Source organism: Molothrus ater, chromosome 2, assembly GCF_012460135.2.
Source record: "Molothrus ater isolate BHLD 08-10-18 breed brown headed cowbird chromosome 2, BPBGC_Mater_1.1, whole genome shotgun sequence".
In the NCBI taxonomy this organism is placed as follows: Eukaryota; Metazoa; Chordata; class Aves; order Passeriformes; family Icteridae; genus Molothrus; species Molothrus ater.
In genome coordinates, this window is record NC_050479.2 from 8998262 (window position 1) to 9020413 (window position 22152).

At 36.7% G+C, this 22152-nt stretch overlaps 2 protein-coding genes across 2 annotated transcripts in view; both read left to right on the plus strand.

The window, feature by feature from the left end:
* Positions 1–6694, plus strand: part of RPGR (retinitis pigmentosa GTPase regulator) — a 39840-nt gene extending 33146 nt beyond the window's left edge. The window contains exons 13-16 of the mRNA XM_054518642.1: positions 1293–1358; positions 1956–2003; positions 2350–4144; positions 4187–6694. Of these exons, the coding sequence (XP_054374617.1) occupies positions 1293–1358; positions 1956–2003; positions 2350–4144; positions 4187–4953 (2676 nt within the window). The 3' untranslated portion in view covers positions 4954–6694. The remainder of the gene's footprint in view (positions 1–1292; positions 1359–1955; positions 2004–2349; positions 4145–4186) is intronic.
* A 9030-nt stretch (positions 6695–15724) lies between these two features.
* Positions 15725–20972, plus strand: LOC129047170 (VID27-like protein). The gene is made up of 4 exons (XM_054518641.1): positions 15725–16275; positions 16493–16532; positions 17781–17863; positions 18822–20972. The coding sequence occupies exons 1-4, from the start codon at positions 15955–15957 to the stop codon at positions 19041–19043; spliced, it is 666 nt and encodes a 221-aa protein (XP_054374616.1). The 5' UTR covers positions 15725–15954; the 3' UTR covers positions 19044–20972.
* The last annotated feature ends 1180 nt before the right edge of the window (positions 20973–22152 follow it).

Consider the following 22152-nt stretch of genomic DNA (forward strand, 5'->3'; position numbering starts at 1 on the left):
CAGACATTTTTATTATTTGGTGATCTCCCAGCTTGTTCCTACATATTTCTTTTATTTAAAAAACATGTTCACCTTATCACTTGTACAACTTTCCAAAACATTTTGTTCTCTCAGCAGAAGGGACATGTCCTGGCCTTAATGCAGCCACAGTTATGCTGGAGGCATTGAACATCTACAGGAATTATTATTTGTTTGCATTTAAAAGTACTTAGTAATTTAACAGTCTGTTTGTGCATGTCATTTATTTAAAATTATAAAATTTCATTTTGATTTACAAGAAATGTGAAAAAATGTGAAAAAAAATGTGATCAGATCCAATGCACAGCATGGCCACCATTAATTTACTGAAGCATTATTTACATATTGCACACTTTATGTGCTGGACTTCCTTCTCCTTTTCAGTTTTATACCTGTCCTGAATCAATCTAAAAACATTTAAAAAAAATTTAAACATAAATTTGAAAAAAAGCCTATCAGGCAAACTTGTCAAAATACAAGATAAATGGTGGCTCTTCTTGGATCTGAATGAAAACAATCTGTTACAGCATAGGGGGTTTTTTTTCAATTTTTCTAGACTGTGGGAACATACATCTTATTGACACATGTGACAAGAGAAGGAAAAACCTTTAATGTTATATTGATTATACAAATTATTGGTAGTCTGAAACCAGAACTCTCCATCCTCACAGTGTTGAAAAAGAATATATTTAAACCATGAGCCGTTAATAATCAACGGCTGACAATATTATCGTATTGTCATTTGGAACATATGGCAAGGGATGAGCAAAATTGCATTATATATTCCCATTTAGTAGTATTTTATGTTGCCTTTTGGTTTCTTGCTTTATGTGGAAGAGATAAAAGCATTAGATTCCAAGAAAAGATTCTGCTGTGCAACGTTTCTTTGAAGATGTTCTTTCAAGGCTGTGGTGCCAAACTGGATGTTGAGTTAAGCTGGTGATGATAATGGAGTGAGGTGCTATTTGTAACCTCACAGGGACTGGAAGGTGGATCTCAAACATGCCTGTGGCTCTGAGAAAGGTCAGGGTAGTGTTCAGTCTCTACAGACAGTTTAGGTGTTGATATTTGTTCTCCACATTCTTTATAAGCAGAAAATGATGGAGTGGAAGTGAAATAGGTGAGCTGAATGATCATATAGGTTTGTCTCACCCTGACTGTACAATAATATAAAAATGTTCATAAACTGGCTCCATTTAGTAAAACTGGGCTTTGATGCTGCTTTCTGTATTAAATATATTTATTTTTTTAATAGAGATCTTATTTTTTTGCAGACACATGCAATGAAGTTGAATCCTGGTGACTGGTCCTTAAAATTATCACCACTCCAAAAACAGAAGGTACTGTAAATAATTACATATTTTATATTGATACTGATGTTTAAAAATGTGCAATTCTTGTATTGTCCTTGTACTTCATTATTTTGCTTTGAGTTTTTAAAAAGTCAGGTTAATTTTATAGACCTCCTCTTGCTAATTTTCTGAATATCCATGACCTAAAATTCTAAGAAGCTGCATGAAGGCAGAGAGAATTTGGGCAGGCACCTAGAACTCCATGTATCCAGTGCAGTTTGAGATGGGTGTGTAATATTTCACCAATTAAAGAAGCAAGAGGCTATTATATGCACCCTGTCACTTCATGTGACAACATAAATTTCTACTGGTTTGTTGCTAAGAAAATATTTCGGGACACAGTGTAAATAAAGATTTTATTTACAGATATTCACCATGAAGAATATTTAGAGGAGCAATAACACTGGTCTTAATTATGAAATTAAAGTACTTTGTAGTACTTTCTATTTCACTCCTAAAGTGATCCCAGCTTTTCAGCACTTAGTTATATTTCATTAACATTTTATTTTAAATTTTTAAATTCATAATTTGTTAAATTAGTGTAAAATTTAAAGCAGAAAGACAACAGATTTTCAGACTTCTTAGAAAGAGCATAACAGTGAGTGCATCAGAAGGTTTCCAAAGGAGGGAGGTGTAAGAGAGCTGTAAAAATTTCCTTCTGCTTGCACAGCCTCATGCATTGCCCCTGCTCTGGTTTATGGGATGTGGCACTGGCTGCACAATTCCTGCTGCATTTCCTTGGGTAGTGAGAAAGGTGCACACTACACTGATCATTACCAGGATGTTACATTCTCCTAACATGTGCACTTGTAAATTCATTTCGTGTGAAATACTCTACCTTTAAGCTGTCTTTTAATCCCCTCTCACAAATTGTTTCTTTTCTTGTTCAGATGCTTTTGTAACCTTTTTTCTTTCGCTGCCATTTGTCTTTAATGCTTTTTTTCTTTCTTTTTAATTTTCTGCTTCTCATGTGGAATAGAAGAACAATAAAAATGTGAAACTGAAAAGAGATGGTAAGGGTGGGCTGAAAAACAAGGATTCTGATTTTACAAAGGAGGGCTCAAAATTAGAGTCTGGCTCTTTGCAAAAACAGTCTTCACTTTCAGAGTCAACTGGACAAGATTTAGAAAAGAGTAGTGCCTTTGTAGGGAAGCCTGTAGCCAGAAAAAGTATAAAGAAAGGTAAATCTGAACATGTACAAAGTGATAGTACTTTGAAAAGTGGTGCTCAAGAAATTACTGAGGACAAAAGCATATTAGTGAAAAGGGAAAAAGAGTGTGTGGAAAATCCTGAATTTTTCAGAGAAGATGCAAGATGTAATCTTCCCACTGAAAATCAAATTCTGACTGAAAAAATAAATTCTTCCAATAAAAAGCCAAAAGCTGTTAAATCTAAGCAGTCCCTTAAAATAGACGTACTTCCTTCTGCTCCCAGGGATCAGCCCCAGGCTGATTCATTAATTGTACAAGAATACAGTCCTTTTAAAAAGCAAGGGAGTCAAAAAACAACAGATAGTCAAAACAGACTAAAGGATGGTGTTGAAAAATCTGACAAGTGTGAAAGAATAAATGTCACAGGAGAAGAAAGTAGTGCAGAACAGAAGGAGCTTAAAAAAAAGCATCAGTTTTTGAAACAAGTATCTGTAACTTCATCATCATCATCATCAACTGAGGAAAGTACTAATGATCTCCAAAAATATATACTTAAGGAAGAGCCCTTCTATGAACACAGAGTTGTGCAGAGAGCAAGGAGGACAGTGACACATCTGGACTTAGAAAAAGACAGTGAGATTGAGGAGATGCAAGCTACAAACACTGAGAAGGAACGTGTAGAACAGACAGATTTAAAAAGCCTGAATGAGGAAGAAACAAGCTCTGATGCTAAACCTGATGAAGACAGGCTATTAGAAATTAAGAATGAGGAGGAATCTGATCAGGAGCAGGAGAATGAAAGCAGTGAAAAGGGTGAAAGTGAAAAAGAAAAACTGGATGAAACAATTGACAGTGAAGGTAAACTAGAGGAGGAAGAAGAGAGTGAGGCCAAAAACGACAGAGATGAAGTTTCAGTAGAAAAAGATGAAGAGGGAAAAGATAATGAGGAAGGAAATGAACAAGAAGAATCACAGGCTGAAAGAGACAGTGGGAATGAGGGTGCAGAGGAGACTGAGGAGGTCAGCCAGCAAGATGGCAAAGAGCAAAGAGATGAGCAAGGCAGGTTGATGGAGGAAGAAGAAATGGTGAGTGAGGAAGAAAAGGAGGATATGGAGGAGAAGTATGAGAAAGAGAAAGGCACTGAAAAAGACAAAGAGCAGGTTAAAAGTGAGGGAAGAGATGAGAGTGAGGAAGGAGGGGAAGATGCAGAGGAAGGGGAAGAAAAAGAGGTAGAGGCAGAAGAGGAAGGGGAAGATGAAAAGGAAGATGAAGAAGAAAAAGAAAGGGAAAATGAAAAAGACAAAGAGGGTGAAGAGGAGGAGTTGGGAGAATCATTGGCAGGGAGGGAAGGAGAGGTATCTGAAGAAGAACAGGTTGAGGAAGATGCAAATACAAAAACTAAGGAAGTGGGTGAGGATGGAATGGAAGAAGGAAAAGACGGGGAGGATGAAGTGGAAGAGGAAAGAGGAGGTGAGAAAGAGGAAGGAACAGAGGCAGAAGCAGAAGGGGACAAGGGGGAAGAAGATGAAAAGGAAGAAGAGGAGGGGGAAAATGAAGAGAAAGGGGAAGATAAAGAGGGAGAAGGAGTGGAAGAAAATGAGGAAGTAGGAGAGGAAGAAGAGAGTGTTGGAGAAGATGAGGGAAAAGAGGGAGTGGAAGAAGAAGAGGAAGATGAGGAGGAAGAAGTAGGAGTGGAAGAAGGGGGAGATGAGGAAACCAGCGAGGAAGAAGAAGAGATAGAGGAGGAGGAAGAGGCAGGACAGGAAGAAGGAGAAGAAGGAGAAGGGGAAGAGGAAGAAGAGGAAAAAGAGGAAGAGGGTGAGGAGGAAGAGGAAAAAGAGGAAGAGGGTGAGGAGGAAGAGGAAAAAGAGGAAGAGGGTGAGGAGGAAGAGGAAGAAGAGGAAGAGGGTGAGGAGGAAGAGGAAAAAAAGGAAGAGGGTGAGGAAGAAGAGGAAAAAGAGGAAGAGGGTGAGGAGGAAGAGGAAAAAGAGGAAGAGGGTGAAGAGGAAGAAGAAGAAGAGGAAGAGGGGGAAGAGGGTGAGGAGGAAGAAGAAGAGGGGGAAGAAGAAAAAGAGGAAGAGGGTGAGGAGGAAGAAGAAGGGGAAGAGGGAGAGGAGGGAGAAGGGGAAGAGGAAGCAGAGGAAGAAGATGAGGAGGAAGGCGATTTAGGACAGGAGGAAGAAGAGGATGCGGGAGAGGATGAGGATGAGGAGGAAGAAGAAGAGGAAAAAGTAAAAGATAAAAGGAGAAATTATAGTAGTAAACTTCCAGAAAAGAAAAGCAAACACAGGAAGCCAGAAAAGACAGAAAGTGCTGCTTTACCAAACAGCTCTAAACAAAACGTGAAATCCAAACGTCGTGTAGCAAATGGTTTACATAATCCAGAACAATTTTGGAACAATGTGCTACCTCATTATTTAACACTAAAGTAGCATAGACTACTGCAGATGAATTTTAAGCCTATTCAGGAAAAAGATTGATTTTTATGACTTGAAAAAAACTTTTTGTGGAATCATAGCATACTATTATGCATATAATTTAAGTGCCAATTTCTTGAAAAAGACTGAAGAAAATGTTTAGATTTAGAATACTTTTATGAGAGAAATCATACTTTATTGATACAATCATTTTCATAATTATGTTTAACATGTATGATATATAAAACATTAATTGCTGAGGAGGTAAACTGTGTTTCCTCTTGATCAAAGTGTAATGTCATGCTGACAAATCAATTATGCATTGTAACAGTGTAATCTTTGCCTTTGAATCAGCAATACACCAATTTTAGTAGCAGGGCCATTTACTGATAATGTGCCTTACATGAAGGAGTTTCAGTAAATTAGCAAAGGTACATATTTTAAAATTTTGGTATCACTCTGTTGTAATTGAGTGACAATACAAAGCAATATACTCCATTTTCAGAAGGTTTCAAACCTGTTTTTATTCTAGCATGCATGCTTTTTATATATTCTTACAAAACTCATAAGTTTACACTTTACTGATTGGACATGAGAGACAAAGTTCTCATTGGAATAGGCAGTTGTAGGTTTCTCTTATTTATCCTTCTTTCTTTCTTGGTTTCTATGTCAACGGCCTTGGTAGAAAATTCTTTCAGGGGTAAACATGGATCCTCTTATCAAACTTCTCTCTGGCTCACAGAACTCTCTGTAAAACCTCTTCCAGATCACTCCATAATTTATTCCCCCCACTTTTATTCTGTTCATACATTGGTAAAATGTTCAAGTACCTAAATTAAAGAAAGGACAAATTGCCAAATTTACGTGGGAGGTAAATGGAAACGCAGGCCTGGGTAAGTGAGGGCCTAGGACTTTCCAAGGGCCTTAAGGCTGACTACTTATTTTGTTGTCAGCACATAATTCTGTGCAAAAAGACACACACAGATCTCAGAATCTGGCCTAGATTACTTTAGAGTTCGGGGATAATTTTTTTAATATCACACTTGGTGACTGGATAGAACTAAGAATTTGAAATACACACTTCTAAAACATTTTTTATTTGTTTTTACTGTGCAATGCACAAAAGATTCTATATCTGCCTACAAATGACTATATCACATTAGTCCTCTAACTCTGAGGTATTCCAGGAGGGGGAATATATGTTGTTGCTGTGTGAAACACATATATGTTTCCAGGATCAGAGCCAAAACTTCTCCTCATTGGAGAATATTTATGGTTTTTAAAAACCCTATCTGTAATCTCCAAAAAGAGGCAAACCAACAAGCCAGATGGAATAGTAATGAAAGTAGTAGGAAAGTCTGATTTTTTTTTAAGACAAAGTTAATACTTTTAGAATTTCCTTAAAATACACAAACAAATCTTGCAAATTATTTTTGTAAGATAATGCATCAATCTTTCAACTATTAGAGACTGAACTGGCAAATGAAGAGATAGGGACTCATCATGCAGAATTGTTACTTGAATATTATGCCAATGGGGGGTCTGGGAAATTTTTACTGACAGATCTCAGTACTGACATTCTCTAGAAAAACAGTTGTTTAAGCCCTACTTGAAAATGAGGAGAGAAGAAGAAAGGAATCAAAAGGAGTAAATGTCATTCAATAAAAGCATGAATGGAATCAATACTTACATTGATATTATGAAACATTTTGTTATTGTTTTGTGAGATGCTGGCATTAAACAATCTTTGACACGATGTCTCCAGAATTTATTTTCTACAAAGCCTGTAGTAGATCAGTAGTTTCCTAGTAAATCCTAGTCTAGGTCCCACCTTCCTGCCTTGCTCACCCCTTCCATGGGCTGCATTTGAAGGTAAGATCCCTTCAGTCACGTGCTGTGCCTAACTACAGCAAAAAGTTACCCCAGTGGCTGTATTTTGTCCCTGTGACATTTGTTTCAAACTTTGGATTTCTCTGGAACATATTGTCTTGACATCAGCATGTGTCTTTGGAGCAGGGTAAGTATCCTCATACTCTGTTAGAGAATATTTAATGAGTTAAATGCCCTTCCCAAGCTCTCTCTAACAATGAGTCATTGGCTATTTAGCCAGTGTGCTGTGCTATCACTGAACTCCTCTGAAAACACTTGCCCTTGAAACTAAGTGGAGCTGTGATGTGTTATTTTATCTTTCTTAGCAAACATTAGGATGTTGCTGTGATTAAATTTAGAAAGTTTAGTAGTATTGAAAAGTATTTTTATGGGTCTAAAACTGTGTTTTCTGGATATGACATCTACTTCTTTGTGGTTCCAGAATTCATCGTTGGAAGAAAACTGGGCTGTGAAAAACAACACTGTTTTTTCTAGTGAAAAACATTTCCTAGAGAGAGAAAGAGAAAAAAAGGAGAACAATTTAAAGCAAGTGATTTCCAATTCCACATAGGAATGGCCCTTCATTTACTGTTTGGTTGCAGCATTTAATGTAAATTCTTAGGAAAATGAGGACTATTTGTTGTTTCTCTCTTAACATATGCTGATAGCAGAAAGCTTTCCAAGAAAGTGAAGGAAGCCAGCTTATGGTCATCTCCTCTTCTTTGTTTTGTCTAGATTAAAATTCATTGATTTGAGAACTGATTTTATATAGTTTTGTGGATCATTCCTGTGGTGGGGGAAAAGCAGAGCTTTACTCCAGCACTTCTAAGGGTTTTCCACAGGCTCATTACATAAATTGTTCTCTCTGCCAGCATTTCTGGGCCTTCAGAGGACTTTGGAACTCCATTAGCATAATGAGTGGAACTTTATTTAGTTTGACTCATTCTGGTTTATGAAGTTTGCTACTTGTGGTTTTGTGAAAATTCAGTATATCCTTGGTATTTATTATGGCATACAAAGAGATTCATATGCAGTACTGAAGAAACATGGCAGAAAAAGTCCTTAGTTTTTAATAGAGAAAAGAAATCCTGCATTAGAGAGAGAAAACAACAGACAATTGCCCAGGCCAAAGATCTCTCCATCTCTTTTCTACCAGTGGCTGCTGGTGAGTGCCTGGGAAAAAAATAAATTAGAATATTAGAGTAGCACAAAGGTGTAGTGTTACATTTCCCCTGTAATCATTCAGTATAAAGAATATATTCAGCATTTTCAATAATTTGTAGTTCAGCAGGTACATGTATTACATTTAACATCTATTTTCTTCACATGAATTTCTTTCAATCATTTTTTAATCTGTTTAGTATGTTTTGAAAAATTAGATTTCTTTACTCATTGTTTGGAGAAGTAACTCCTCTTTTTTATTTGCATCATTTGATGGCTTTGTATTCTTGTACTAGAAAAAAGAGCACTTATTCCCTCTTCATTATTTATTCCCTAATGATTATCACATAGAAAAAGTGTTCAGTTCTGTGGTTTAGGTCAGGAATAAGTGGTTTATTGATTTAGTAATTACAGCTAACCAGCCATCAACCTCCTACATGTTTAATTCAAGAGCAGCAACACTGGACATCCTCAAAGTGTTAATAAGCACATGCAAATTTCTAGGCATCCCCTGCAGCTCATCTCAGAAATTTTAATCCCGTGCACAGTCTCACAGAGATTCCCAGAATGACAGATGCTGCCCTTTACAGTGGGTATGCGATACAAACACCTCTGGCACTTTCAGAGGGTGGGGTGCAGGTCTGCTGCTGCCTCACAGCTCTGCTTAGAGGTGAGGGTGTTCTGGGTGACCTTGGGATATTCTGTAGCACAGCTCTTCTCTTGTGCCTGCAAAATTTCAGCAGATAAGTTTTTCCATTATAGCTGAACATATCAAACCATTTATTCAGATAGTAGATCTCTTTGCATAATTGATGCTGAGTAACAAAAATGTCCTTCTCCAAGCTGCAAAAAATGTCTAGGTTTCACTCATTATTTTTTGTTCCAGTTTCTTATCTGGATGACCACATGGATAGTCTTTAGAACAGGGCTTTTCAGAATTATGCTGAAAGGACATCTAGTTTTTATTTTCATTGCTTTTACCTTTTTTTCCCCTCCTAGTTTTTTCTTACCATTTCATATCTTTTAATATAAATTTTAGCTTGTTTTCTCCTGGGATGACACTACCTTTTAGATCCTATCTGTCATATAACATTAGGGATCTGTAAAAAGGCCTAAAAAGGGCAAAGTAAATGTGAAAGGGCAATTTTTCATCTAATTGTGGAAGTGACAGTATTTAGTACTGTGGCATTCTATGAGCAACTGAGGAAATTCTTGGCTTGCAGAAATGGCAAACCCATGGTATTGTGCTCGGTAAAGTTCTGAGCATGTTTGGGATCCAAAGTCACTCACTGAGCTGTAACATTCTTATACACTTATTTATGCTTTAATGGAGACAGAAGAGGATTGAAAGGATATTGAAAGGATTTTGGAGAGACAGCTTGGGAATCAGAAAATTGCATTGCAGACAGCAACAGAAGTTTTACTTTTTTATTGCCAAAAGAAGAAGCGAGTACACTTGATCGCTCTCTTTTTTTAAGGATTTATGATAGTGCTCATTGCTTTTTTGCTTGTCAACCTATGTTATATTAATTTAAACAAATATTAATACTGTTGTCTCAAACCCCCATGCTTAGTTATGAAAATAATTCTTACCAGGGCCCTGAGATGTCTGGTGTAAAAATATTTACCATTCTGGTTTTGTTATTGCTCCAGCATTGAAGAGTCAGAAATGACTCTTGGTCTGTGGTGGGTTGCAGGGCTGTCTGCTGGAGTATCCCGGGTTCAATGGTGTGGATTTAGAGCTTTATAATTTGTCATGGTTGACCCACCTTTCACACAGTCTCATTTGTGGTTTGTGTGAAATATAAAGTATTTGTGCTGTCATATGGAGAGTGTGAGAGAGAGAAACAAAGGTTGCTCTAAGAAGAATTTTATATTAAACAAAGCCTTTATCTGCACCTCTTTTGTAAGGATCTAGATCACAGTAATATTGAAGAGTAATGTTCAACCCCCCCTGTGTGCTATTGTTAGTACAAGAGCCTGTGCTGTTTGACTGGAAAGTGAGCAATAAATACCAGCCTAAAAGGAGCTTGTGAGCCACTCTGGCAGAGCCTGGCTTTCTTACAGGACGTATAAAATACTTCACTTTCATTCAATCCAGCATCTATCCAAGGCACAAAACTACTTTCATAATTAGAAACACAGCAGCAGAACTGCTGCAAAATTTAACCTCTTTTACAAGGCACTTCATTATCATCTGTGTGGAGAAAAAGGACAAAGCAAACCTGAACTGTCCTGTATCAAGGGTACAGAAAGAAGTCAAGCTGTGCTTTAAAGCCAGCCTTGCAGTGGCTGAGGGAGAACTTCCACAAGTGCTGGCAGGATGTGGAGAACAATTCCATGGGGAAGCTGGTGGCACTTGCATTACTGGGTGTGTCCTGAAAAATCTATGAAATGAGAATGGGCTTAAAGATTAGTGATGGTTGTGTAAAAATTACCACTTTTACAACAGAGAATTTTGAAGTGGAGGCTATTCCCTGAGACCCAGTCTTGCAGTCTGGGGAGATTTTAGCAGTGACTCATGGACCAGCTCCTTAAGGAATGTACCAAGTCAGAGAATCTCTAAAAACCTTCCTGCCCTCTTTGGTGCTTTGGCAAAAATTTGCCTTTACCAGTATTTTTTATCAAAGCACAGAAGAAAAACCAGCATGATTACAGCAGGATTTTAATGAGAAGTAGAGGATTTGGGAGAGACATGCAGTATCTTAGCTATGTGCACAATAAAAGCAGAAGGAGTGACTGTCCTCAATCACTTGCAAATATGTGGGAGCTGCATGACAAACTCCAGACGCTACAATTTTTTCTATAAGGATTTGGAAAATATGCACAATCTGCATCCAAGAGTGGGCCACTATTCCCAATTTTTTTCTCTGTGTCTGTTAGCATTAAGAATTCATTTTATACAGCATAATATCTTCCAGAGACACAGTAAGTTTTTCAGAAAACACCAACATATTCTGGAGTTGCTCATTATATTTCTCCTGTTTTGTTCAAGTACCCAGGAGTTATTTTGGTATGCTGTTTCTGAGTGACTGAATATTAGAGGGTATTTATGTTACTGTATAAAATACTTCATAAGATATTATACTTGATGTAAAGGGTCTCTAACTTGTTTTATGGTTTTCACAAAACACCTTTAAAATTCTTTATAGTTCTGTAGCAGTTTTTTTTTCCCCCTTTTTGCTTGGAAATTTATATTTTCTGTTTGTTGTCCAAAGAAAGAAAACTTTTATGAGAAGGTAACTGTTTTGTATATGAAAGTTGTAGTACATCTGAGCTATTTTAGATGTTGATTTATCTTGGAGAATAAACAAAAAATATCTTTTGAGTTGCTGGGAAGATAAAACTTTAGATAACTATTTAAATGTCTAGTGCAAAACTGAAAGTACAAGTACTTCTTCAGAATGTAGTTTTAAATTAGAATTTTTTACATTGGTAAGTAGTTATTTTTATTCACAGAAGAATGCAGAGATACATCTTTCTCCAGGTACACCTACAGCAGCAACGTGGCAAACCACAGAATAATAACACCAAAGCCAACTGAAATAATCCTTAAGACAGTGCCCTCAAAAATTACTGGCTACTCTGTGTAATCAATGCCAGTGTGCAGTCTCAGGATGACACCTAAAGCCTTGGTTAATGAATGTAATCAGATTAATCCTCTTAATGCAAAGTATGTGCACTGCCAGCCTGTGACAGAAGTGCACAGGTCTGTGGAGACCTGTAGATTGTTGTGTTCAGCTTTTAGCAAACAAAATATGGTGGGTAGCAAAGTGTGGGCTGAAAAAACTTAATGGAAAATGAATCTGTTCAGTCAGTCTCTACCAACATATTTTATCCCAGGGTGATGCCATCCTGTTGGAGGGCACTCTTGTGTTAGTCACCACATGTCCAGGGTAATCAGTGTATCACTACAGGACAACTGCTACTTCAGTATGTTTTCTTCCATCATATTTAAAGCATAACTATCTTTATAGTTCAGTTTTTGACATTTAACAGTGGAAACTCCCATCTGACAGAAAACTGGTTTCCAGTGGTTTCACTGCACAGTGTGCCTGAAATTACAAGTGCAGCATTGCCTTCATTTTCCAGGACACTCACACAACAGCAGCATTAAGGGAGTGTTATAAGTATCAGGTAATCCATGTTAAGTGCTCTTAACATAAAATTGTGTAATTGGGAAACCAATGTAACCTAGTAGAAACCTAGGTGTTAGCTTTAGACAAGTTATGGTGGCAGGCTCAGCTTTTTGCAGGAAATTCTTCTAAGTGTGTTTAGCTGAGCTTTTCTGTTTGTCTCTGTGACAATATATAATGAAAGCTTAGCTTGGCTCCTTATTGCTTGTAAGTGGAAGGATAATCTGCTAAATCTCTCATTGGAGTACTCATGTCTTTGAACTTTGTCAGTCTTTTGACAGCTTTATTTAATAATCATTAAAGTAAGGGATATTTCTCTAAGGCTTAGAGTAGCTGAGCTAATAACTCCTCTATATTAATAGCTACAAAATGAAAGCCAGTTCAAATATCTGATGACAAGTGGCTAACACTGTGTGGACTTTAAGGTGTTAAGCTGTCTCTGGAGCTGCTTAGTAAGAAACAACACAGTATGAATCTTAGCTTTTCCAGCAGTTCTGTCAGGCAGTATTTCCAGTCACTTCACATCAGATGCCTTGACACCCTGATCAGTATCAGGAAAATGTTACATGGCTACCCATCCATATACCTCTAACCCACAAAATGTAAACTGAGCTTTTTGGTTTTGGGGTATTTTTCACTCATCTGTACTTAAGATCAGGGTTGGTGGTGTTACTTTAAGTGCTGTTTTAGTAAAATGTTAACCCAGTGCATTTTACCAGCATGGAGAGTTCTCGAGTGATGTGGATGTGCACTAGATTTTTGGAGAGCAGAATGACAGCTAGCATATGGTATGATTCCTCTACCTATTCCTCTTCAATCCTGCATCAAAGCAAGAAGATAGTCTGTAGAATGTGTTTTGTATTTGTCTTTACTAGTGCTCCAGAAAGTTCAGGCCCATATGAAGTATTATGACCATTGCCCAACCTCCTTGGACCTAATACCCATCTACTCAGAGTCTTCTGCTTCATAGGGAAAATCCTGTTTGGTATTTATATCATTCATTTATCCTGTAGACATGTGAAAGGGCCATGAGAATGCTTTTGGGCATGTCAAGCTAATGAGCTGGGCAGGTAATGGAGAAATCTGTTCCTTAAATGATTAAAAACTCTGCTAAGCAATTGCTGGTTTATTGCTGCTTGGCAGAACACCACACAGCAACGACATGTACCTACCTACCTCATTCTCAACTCTCTTGAATAACCTTCTCTGTGGACTTTTAACAGTTTCCAAGGCAACTGGAAACAGAAACATCTCTGTAAACCAGAGCTTCCTAGAACTCTCCACTTCAAATGGTACACACAGTAATTACAGCTTTCTCTTCATCACTGAGTTTTCACCAGATTTTCAAAAGATCTGCAACTAAATTTGTCCCATCAGTGGGAGATTTTGAGATTTTCTTCTCTAAAAATATAAAATGATCATGGCAAACATTATTTTGACTTCTTGAGGAGATGTGGAAAGATACCATAAGCCTTCCCTTCTGAAATGCTAATTATGAGCAGCCCATCTGCCAGAGCTGTTTCCATAAACTAAGCAGGAGGGGTCCACAATGAAGCAATTACAGAAATAGAGAGAAACCAAGCTGGCAGCTGTTGTTTGAGCAAGGTCTACCGTGAGATGTGTCTCAGTCTTCAGTGAGACTTTTAGCCAGAGCATGGCACCAGCTGGGACAACAGTACAGACAGAGTGAAGTTTTTCCCCTCTCTCCTGTGGACATAGGACCACATTTTTGTAGAGCATTTTGAAAAGAAATGTCTTTATTCTGTATTAACCTGCCCAAAGAAAAGCCAGCCACCATTTTAGCAGAAGACAGTTACACACCCTGAGTTATACCCACTAAAGCAATACTTTTGCCAAAACCAGTGCAAGTAAAGTCATTTGTCCCCAAAAGCTTGGAAACAGCAAATTTATGTTTAAGAATGTCTAGTTATGAAGGTCTGGATTTACAGAAAAAACAGAATAAATGCATGAAAATAAATCAGCAAAGACAGCTCTACAAAAATATGCGTATTGTGTTAAATGTGCAAGGTTATATTTTCTAGATTGCTGTTCTGCTGTACTGATTTATTATACTATAGGTACAAAATGTTTAAGGCTGTTTCATAGTAACAACCACGGTTTTGTCCTTGAAGAAACTGGAACCTCAAGCCTAAATGAAACCAGTTTGAAATATTTCAATTGTATGCTCTCTACTACTTTTGACTTTCTGTGCATGACCTTGGCCTAGACAGCTTCTCTCTGTCTCAACTTTAGAGGTATTGAAGGTATTCTTTCAGCGTTACCTTTCTATGAAAAAGGAATTTAGAGTGAAATAAAAAAAATAAACCCCCTAAAGCATGATGAAAGAGAATAATGAAGAGATTATAGGTATATATATGTAAATTATATATATATATATATATACACACATATACATATGTACTTTATTTAGTAGCCTAGGTTATTAGATTATTAAACTCTTCAGGTATAAGTTTGAATGGTCAGATGATTCATCCTTTAAGGTAAAAGTATATCTGTAGTATGACATTCTCAGATCATTCCCTACCATTGGTAAAATCTCCAAAACATGCCTGTAAATGGGCAAGCAGAAATAACAGTAACAGAACTGTGCTATCAGAGTTATGTAAAATGTGCTATTTTAGGAGTACCAGATGAGGTGACAGCCAGAGACACCTGTGAAAAGCTGCAGTAAATGGAAATGGAGTCACTCTGGGAAGCTGTTCAGTTAAACAGGGGGCTTCCTTGGAGTAAAAGGAGTGTTTCTCTCCTCTACGTTTTTTATTTTGGATGAAGAGCATGGCTCTAGTGTGATTTTAGGTGCTGTAGGCTGTGAGCTGGGCTCCAGAATGATGCAGGTCTCCATAAGTCCCCTGCAAGGATGTCTCAGATTCGTGGGATATGTGAGTTGGGCTTAGCCAAGGAGTTCCACCAAAGGTCTCTGTGTTCAAACTTCACTGGTGATTTCCTCCTCACCAGCAAGTTACCTTCTAATGAGCATGAGAGCAGCTGGGGAGACAACAGGCAAAAATCCAAAGAAGTAAGAGAGAATATGGAAAACATTAACAACTGATAGGAGACAACATTTGGAACCAGCTGTAGGAAGGGGTTCAATGTAAGACTCTTTGCCACATTTCCAAAAGGGTGTACAGATATTTCCCAAGGTGACCTTGGCTGCAGTGGAACACAAATGTTCTCCTCTGGGCAGTGATGTGCCTTCACTTGAGATTATCTTGGAAACCCTTGGTTTAGGCCCTTATATTTCTGCAATGGGAAGGAGAATGCTTCTTATTTAAATATTGCATGTTATGCTGTTATAAGTACATACTGGCATAATAATGACAATCTGATTGAAGGGAGTAAGGATATAATTGATTCATTTTTCTACACATTTTATAGAAATAGCATTCGTGCTCTTAAATATTTATTTTACAATGCCCTTGGCCATTTTATTTTTACTATATTGAAATTTTATCTTGGGCTAAAAAGAACTTAAATTCAAATGATAATGTCTGTATTGAATTTCTTCATTAATTTTCTTGAGAAATAAGTTAGGAATTTTTTTTCGGTATTGGAATTACTACTGCTTGTGTCAATTATGCTCATTTAAAACATTTAAAAGAAATATTTTCTTTCCAAAAAAGAAGTTATTTTCATTGCTTTTTCTTTTAAGGAGGCACATGTTGGCAAAACAAAAGTCAGCTGCACTCCTAATGTTCCCTGGAGGTCAGTTTTTTAAAAACAGATTAAAATTAGCAAACTTTGACTGAGGTCTCCTGTGTCTGTTCTTATTCTATCTCCTTAGAACATTCCCTTTTGAGTTTTCTTGTTCTTAGTCAAATTCTGATATGTGATGAACTTGTGTGGGATAAGGATCATGATCATTGTACACAGTGAGTTTCAAAATTATGTTTTGACAATTTTGTCCAAGGAACAAAACTTGTATGGAGATGAAGAAATAGATGATGATGAGGAAGAAGAAGAAATAGAAGAAATAGAAGAAGTAGAAGAAGTAGAAGAAGAAGTAGAAGGAAAAGAAGAAACAGAAGATGGTGAAAAAAAAGAAGGAACAGAGAAAAAAGAGGAAAAAGTGGAAAAAAATGAAAAAGAAAAGGATCGTAAATCACCGGAGGGAGAGACAAGCAGTAGTAGTAGCACTGTGGAAACTGGGGAGGTAAAGGCATTTACTCCTATTAAGTTACTGGTCTCTGAAAGAACTTGGTTCTGTAACTAACTTAAGTTTGATACATGTGTACCTATGCTTTAAATGCAAAGTTGTTGTTTGGGGTGGTTTTGGTAGAGGAAGAAACACATATAGGTGTTAATAGTTAAACTTTTTTTTTTTAACAATTTTGAAAGAGTTGTTTGGTTTTTTTTTTTTTGGTCTATAGACAGAGGAGACTACTCAGAAAGAGACCATCGTTCAGCAGGGTAAGAATACAATTCCCAAGAATTGTACATTCTAAAGACAGATAAAAGTTTTCTAAACAATATTATAAAAATACTGGACAACACAGTTCTTGTTCAGAGTTGGCAAAGCAGTTCTTGAGAGGTAATGAAATTTGAGGGGCAAACCCCCATTATTAACTGTTAATTATTTGAAAGAAATAAATACTTTTCCCAGTCATATGTTGCAGGAAGTCCACAAGGACTTTCTCTTAGCAGGACTGAATCCTGTGCAGTGCCAAAGTCATGGTAATTTTATTGTCTCTCAGGCAACTTCTTTAGGTGCCCTGTGCCTCAATTCAATCAAGAAGCTGCTCAGAATTCTTCCCCATCTTTTTCAGCTGACATTTCCTCATTCTATTCACAGAGAGATTATTTTAGGTGAGATGTGATAATTGCTGAACCCTGTTCAGGATGTGAAGATGTAAGTCTAGAAGCTCCTTGCAGTTTTGATGACAGTTTATGGGAACTGAATACTCCTTTATAAAAGCTGGGGAACATGAAATTGGGTACCCTATATGTATAGGACTTTTTTATTTTAGAAATTTGGAATAATCTAGAATGGTTCTCTTGAAAGAAAATAACAAGTGTGGTATAAAACAGACCACAGCCTTTATAATGAAGAAGCTATGCCATTTATTTTCAGTATTAGAATGGAAATAGCTTGTACAGAAGGGATGCTAAATATTTTTCCATTATTCAGTGATCTGGAAGTTTTGGTATTAAGTTTGAAATGTATATGCTTCATACAGGGAATATAGGAAAATTTAAACACAGGAACATCAACTGAGATGGAAAGTTTTCCTTTCCCAGAATTGTTTCTATGGAATAAAATTCATGCTGAACTGTAACTCCTGTCCTAAAATCAGCTTCGCCAAATTAGAATATACTTGCAAATAAGTGTGCAAGACATTGTCTCCTGTCAGCAAGAGGGAACTGTGAGTGTCAAGTAAAAATATTTTCTATATTGTCACTGCCATAAGTGTTCTGTTCTTAAAAATAGAGCATCTGGAGAGTAATATCAGGACATTATATGGAGAGATTAAAAAATAAAAATAGTCTTTTCAGATTGGGCATCAAGTTTTACTGAATATTCTGATTGTTTTTTCAGTTTTATTTAGTGACCTCTACTTCAAAAATAATCTGAAGAGTAATTTTTTCTGCTTTTCTGTGATATTTTTCTGATTTCCATGAATCAGAAGAAATTTAATATAAACATTTATATTACTGTAGAGAAGGAAAACACTGACAATCATGCTGTGAACAGTTCTTCAGAGAACACTGATGACCAAAAAACTGGAGTGGGGAGAAAAAAGGTTTGTGGCCTGATGTTTCTTTCTAGCTTTGCCAGTGACCAAGCCAGTAGGCAGTTACCAAAGCAAATACCTCAACTTATATGATCTGCAAAGATAATTAAATTGCTGAGCAACCTGTTCCTTCTGTTTAAGACTTGATTTTATTTTTTGATAGAATAACTTTAAATTGTTCAAATAATAGAAATGAGTTAAAGCCCATTATGACCTCTTAATGGATGGCATGTCCCTGAGAGAGAGATTGTTCATCACATCATGAATTGGTGAGGTGAAAACTTAGGACTTGATTCCTATGGGATGTTATCTAAAAAGATTTCCCCTCCTATTTGTCTCTGAAATCAGCAGCTGAGCTCACTACCCTGCATCTATTTGCAACATCCTAATTTTGTCATCAAATATGTCTCTCTATATAGGTGCATGAGCATGGTGAGGAGTACCTGATATAGAATTTCTTACAGGTTGTAGGATCCAGAGGCTCCTGCAGAGGCTGCTGAGTTTCCTGTTGACCAAAGGCCCTAAGCAGTAGCTAACTTTGACACCAGGGTGGTCTCACTGAGCTCAAGCACTGTCATTTATGGCAGTATGTTTATCAGCAGGCATAGTAAGCACTTTCTGTTCTGGGGCTTCATGTTTAGTCCTTGCCTCAGGCTCTTATTTGAAAGAAACTCAAATAAATGCACCACTTAGAGCATTTTGTACAAACTGTACAATGTGTAATTTGACAAAATGCAATCACTTTAACTTTTCTGATTCCCATGTGCTATTTTAACACATTTTAAATATTGCAAATGTTTCTCAATATTTTTTAGTGATTTTGTTTTGGAAAAAAAAAATTTTACCAAGGAGAAATCTGCCAACCTCATTTAACTGTGGTATATACAAAGGGATTTGTGCTTTTTTAATCTTGAATTTCACTGCTAACTGTTTCAGTCATATCATTTACCTGTTTTTTTCACTCCAGTTTTCCCTGTTTAAGCGAAAGCCACTGATGAGCCAGAAGAATGTATGTAGCAGAAAGGAAGACAGCTCTGAAAAGCCATTGCAGAGTGAAGAAAAGGAAAAGGAAGATTTAACTGGTGAAAGCAATAAGGATGAAAATCAGAACCATACACTGGAGAATTCCAGTGAAACTGTGACTAACCAGGACAGAAGGATGAAAGTTAATACATGCATATTGCTGTAAAACTGTTGTAATATAAGAGAATGTGACAGTCTTAAAGCACACAGTGCAATTTTTACTTGAAAACAGTTATGACTCGAGATGTTGATGGCTGCTTTTTTTGATTGATTGGATTGCTGTAATTTTAAATAGGCAGATGATTTTCTTGGTATTTATTGGCAATTTTTATAGTTCAAAATGATATGCTTATGAGCACCTTGCTGGAGTTCTGTGGCCTTACCTGTTGATGTTCTAAAGCAAAATATGGGAGTTTTTTAATGTGAAAAGTTGAATACAGGCATTTTATGGTTTTTGCTAAATAATTTTCTTCTGTTTCAGTCTACAGAGTACCACTTTCAGCATGACACTCTTGCAAAATTATAATATTCTATATATTACTTGGTTTAACAACCAAGTTAAGAATATTTAAGGTACTTAGAAATATACATGTTTCTGTTTTGACATAGCAAAAATAGCACTAAAACTTTCAAGTTAACTTGTGGGCCACTATGGAAGAAGTTATTTGAGTATGTGCCTAATTTCACTCATGGCAGTAGTCCCAGTGGAAACAGTGTCAGGATGGAAGTATCCTGCCAAGCTGGGACAGGGAGAAAGCTTTTATTTCTGAGAGGTGCTGAAAAATCTTTGCTCCTGCTGAAATTGGCATAAGCTGATGGGCCTCTCTCCTACTGAATCAGGCCCAGTGGAAACTGGACACCCTCACTCTTGTTTCACTTGGATTCTAATCCTGTATTCTCTAAATATCCACACCTTAATGAGTCTCCAGTGAAGCTTTTCTCACAGGAAAATAATGCAACCAGAGGTACTGTGGCATCAGTATGACAGACTGATCCTTATGGGGTAAATACTCATTTTTTTCTCAGGCAGACTGGCTTTTCTTCAGATGGAAACAGGAGGAGCCAAAAATCAGTACAAATAAAAACTGCTTAACACCACTGTAGCATTAAGAAGCAGGAATTTTTTATTCAGCCTGATGCTCAAGGGGATATCTCCTCCAAAATATTGTGCAGGCTGAGTACAGAAAAAAGTTCCTGTTTAGATACTGTATTTTTCATACACAGTCATTGATTTTCCCACAATAAACATACACATGACAAATTTCCCTGAAATCAAGAACTGGGTGGTCAGTGACCCCCCAGTGATCCCTGGCCACACAGTGAACTGGTGAACAGGTGGGACAACTGGGCTGGTTGCTTTCCAGTTCTTCCTTCACTTTCCCCAGTTTCAGAGCTGCTTAAATTTTATACAGTAGGTCAGAAGTGTCCAGAATTAATTTAATCCTAGGAGTTGGTTCACCTGCATGCTTTGTCCTTTTAAGAATGGCAGGTGCCCAGATTCATTCACAGGGCTTCCTCTGTGCTACCACAATCATCATACTAAAAACCTGGATGCTCGGCTCATCCTTTGCCAGAGTTAATTAGGATCCTTTTGTGTCTTTTATTTTTCTTTGGGCTACTCCTGGGTTCTGCAGTGAACCTTACATGAGGGTTTTTTCCTCCATTATATTTACATATTTTCTTATTTTTCTGAATGCACATGTGGTTTCTGTTCTACTTGGATACTGTTGAGAAGAGTAAAGTGGAAAAGGAGAAATAAAGTAAATGGTGCCCTCATTAACTTAAAGAAACTTTAATTATTTTTTTAAGGGGAGATCAGTCATAGAAATTGTTACTGTAAGAACAATTTCTTTTTTAAAGGTGAACTAATTTAGTGAGAAATATTACTTTAAAATGGGAATTACCCTCAAATCTAACACTACAGAAGTTTATGTAATGGACTTTAAAATGCTGCATGTCTGAGCAGTTTCAGGGACTGGTACATTTATCTTGTCCACATACTTTGCTCAACAAGAAGCAGGAACATATTAACCCATTCCAATGTCTTTTCTACATGTCTTCATTTTTAATAAAAAAGATTAAACAAATAAAACAATTTACATGTGCACGTGTATTAACTTATAGGGGTTTTTAACATGTTCACAATATTCATGATAAAAATGTGAAGATTTTTTATTACTGAAATGTTTTCATAAAGAGATGAGAGCAAAAAATTCTATAAAAATTTCTAGTACATCTTTCTCTGGTTTTTTCTTACCTTCCCAAAGATTGTGTCAACTTAAGTCCTTATTTCTCATTTTTATAGTCCTGCCAAATAACTGAGATTGAGCTTTAGAATTGTTGAGTTTCTAAAATTTCACCACTAAACCTATCACTAGGTGGAGTTTGTGCTTTTCAAAGGTGTAACCAGCCTCTGGAGCCAGAAATTCTCCTTCTCATGGCCCCTGAAAGAAGTTAAAGATACTCATTTTGTATCAAATTTTCTGTTTCCAAATTCTCAGAAAACTTTATGTTTTCTGGCATATTGCTTTTGGCATTAAAGTACTCTGCTACCTCGGTGTATTTATACAGTGCACTTTGAAGTTTTAAACTGTGTGTCTTTGTAAAACTATAAAGATAAAAAAATACAATTACTCATTTATTTCTAAGTATAGATAGATGGACAGTGGTCAACTTCTGATAAATCTAAGTCTAGGTATACATGTTTTATTTAAATTGAAGTGGAATTAGAGCACCTTGCATACACAGATATACATGTATGTGCACTGAGACATATATGTGTATATTTATAGACAGAGACAGGTACACAGATATATCTGTGCATGTGTGTGTGTGCACATGGATGATCAAACGTGTGCCTGACCTCCTGAAACTTCCATTCAATCCATATATTTGCATATGCAAGTTTACTGATTTCCAGAAGCATAAGATTCATTTATGCAGCTGCTGTTCCTATGCAAGTTTGTGGTAATTGAAATTAAAAAAGGAGAGAATATGAAAGAAAGCTTATTTAGACACTATTTTATATGCCCAAAGTTAATAATCATAATTAATTTTGTGCAGCTTCTTCCTTTTTATTCCACATCTTACTTGTACAATATGCAAAATACATCCAGTCTTTGTCCTTGAGGAATATTTATGTCATGTTTTGACATTAGGGTAGTTGAAGTAAACTGAATTCTTACCATGATGATAAACCACTGTATGTCCTGATAATCAAGAATACAGAAGTTAATCTTGATGATTATGCAGAGAATAGGTATGGGTTCACTTAA

What these genes read in the sequence shown, in the direction of transcription:
- LOC129047170 (XM_054518641.1), top strand. Translation starts at nt 15,955, where the DNA reads ATGAACTTGTGTGGGATAAGGATCATGATCATTGTACACAGTGAGTTT. An exon ending in AGAGACCATCGTTCAGCAGG is followed by an intron (nt 16,533 to 17,780) that starts GTAAGAATACAA and finishes ATATTACTGTAG; the next exon opens with AGAAGGAAAACACTGACAAT. An exon ending in CTGGAGTGGGGAGAAAAAAG is followed by an intron (nt 17,864 to 18,821) that starts GTTTGTGGCCTG and finishes TTTTCACTCCAG; the next exon opens with TTTTCCCTGTTTAAGCGAAA.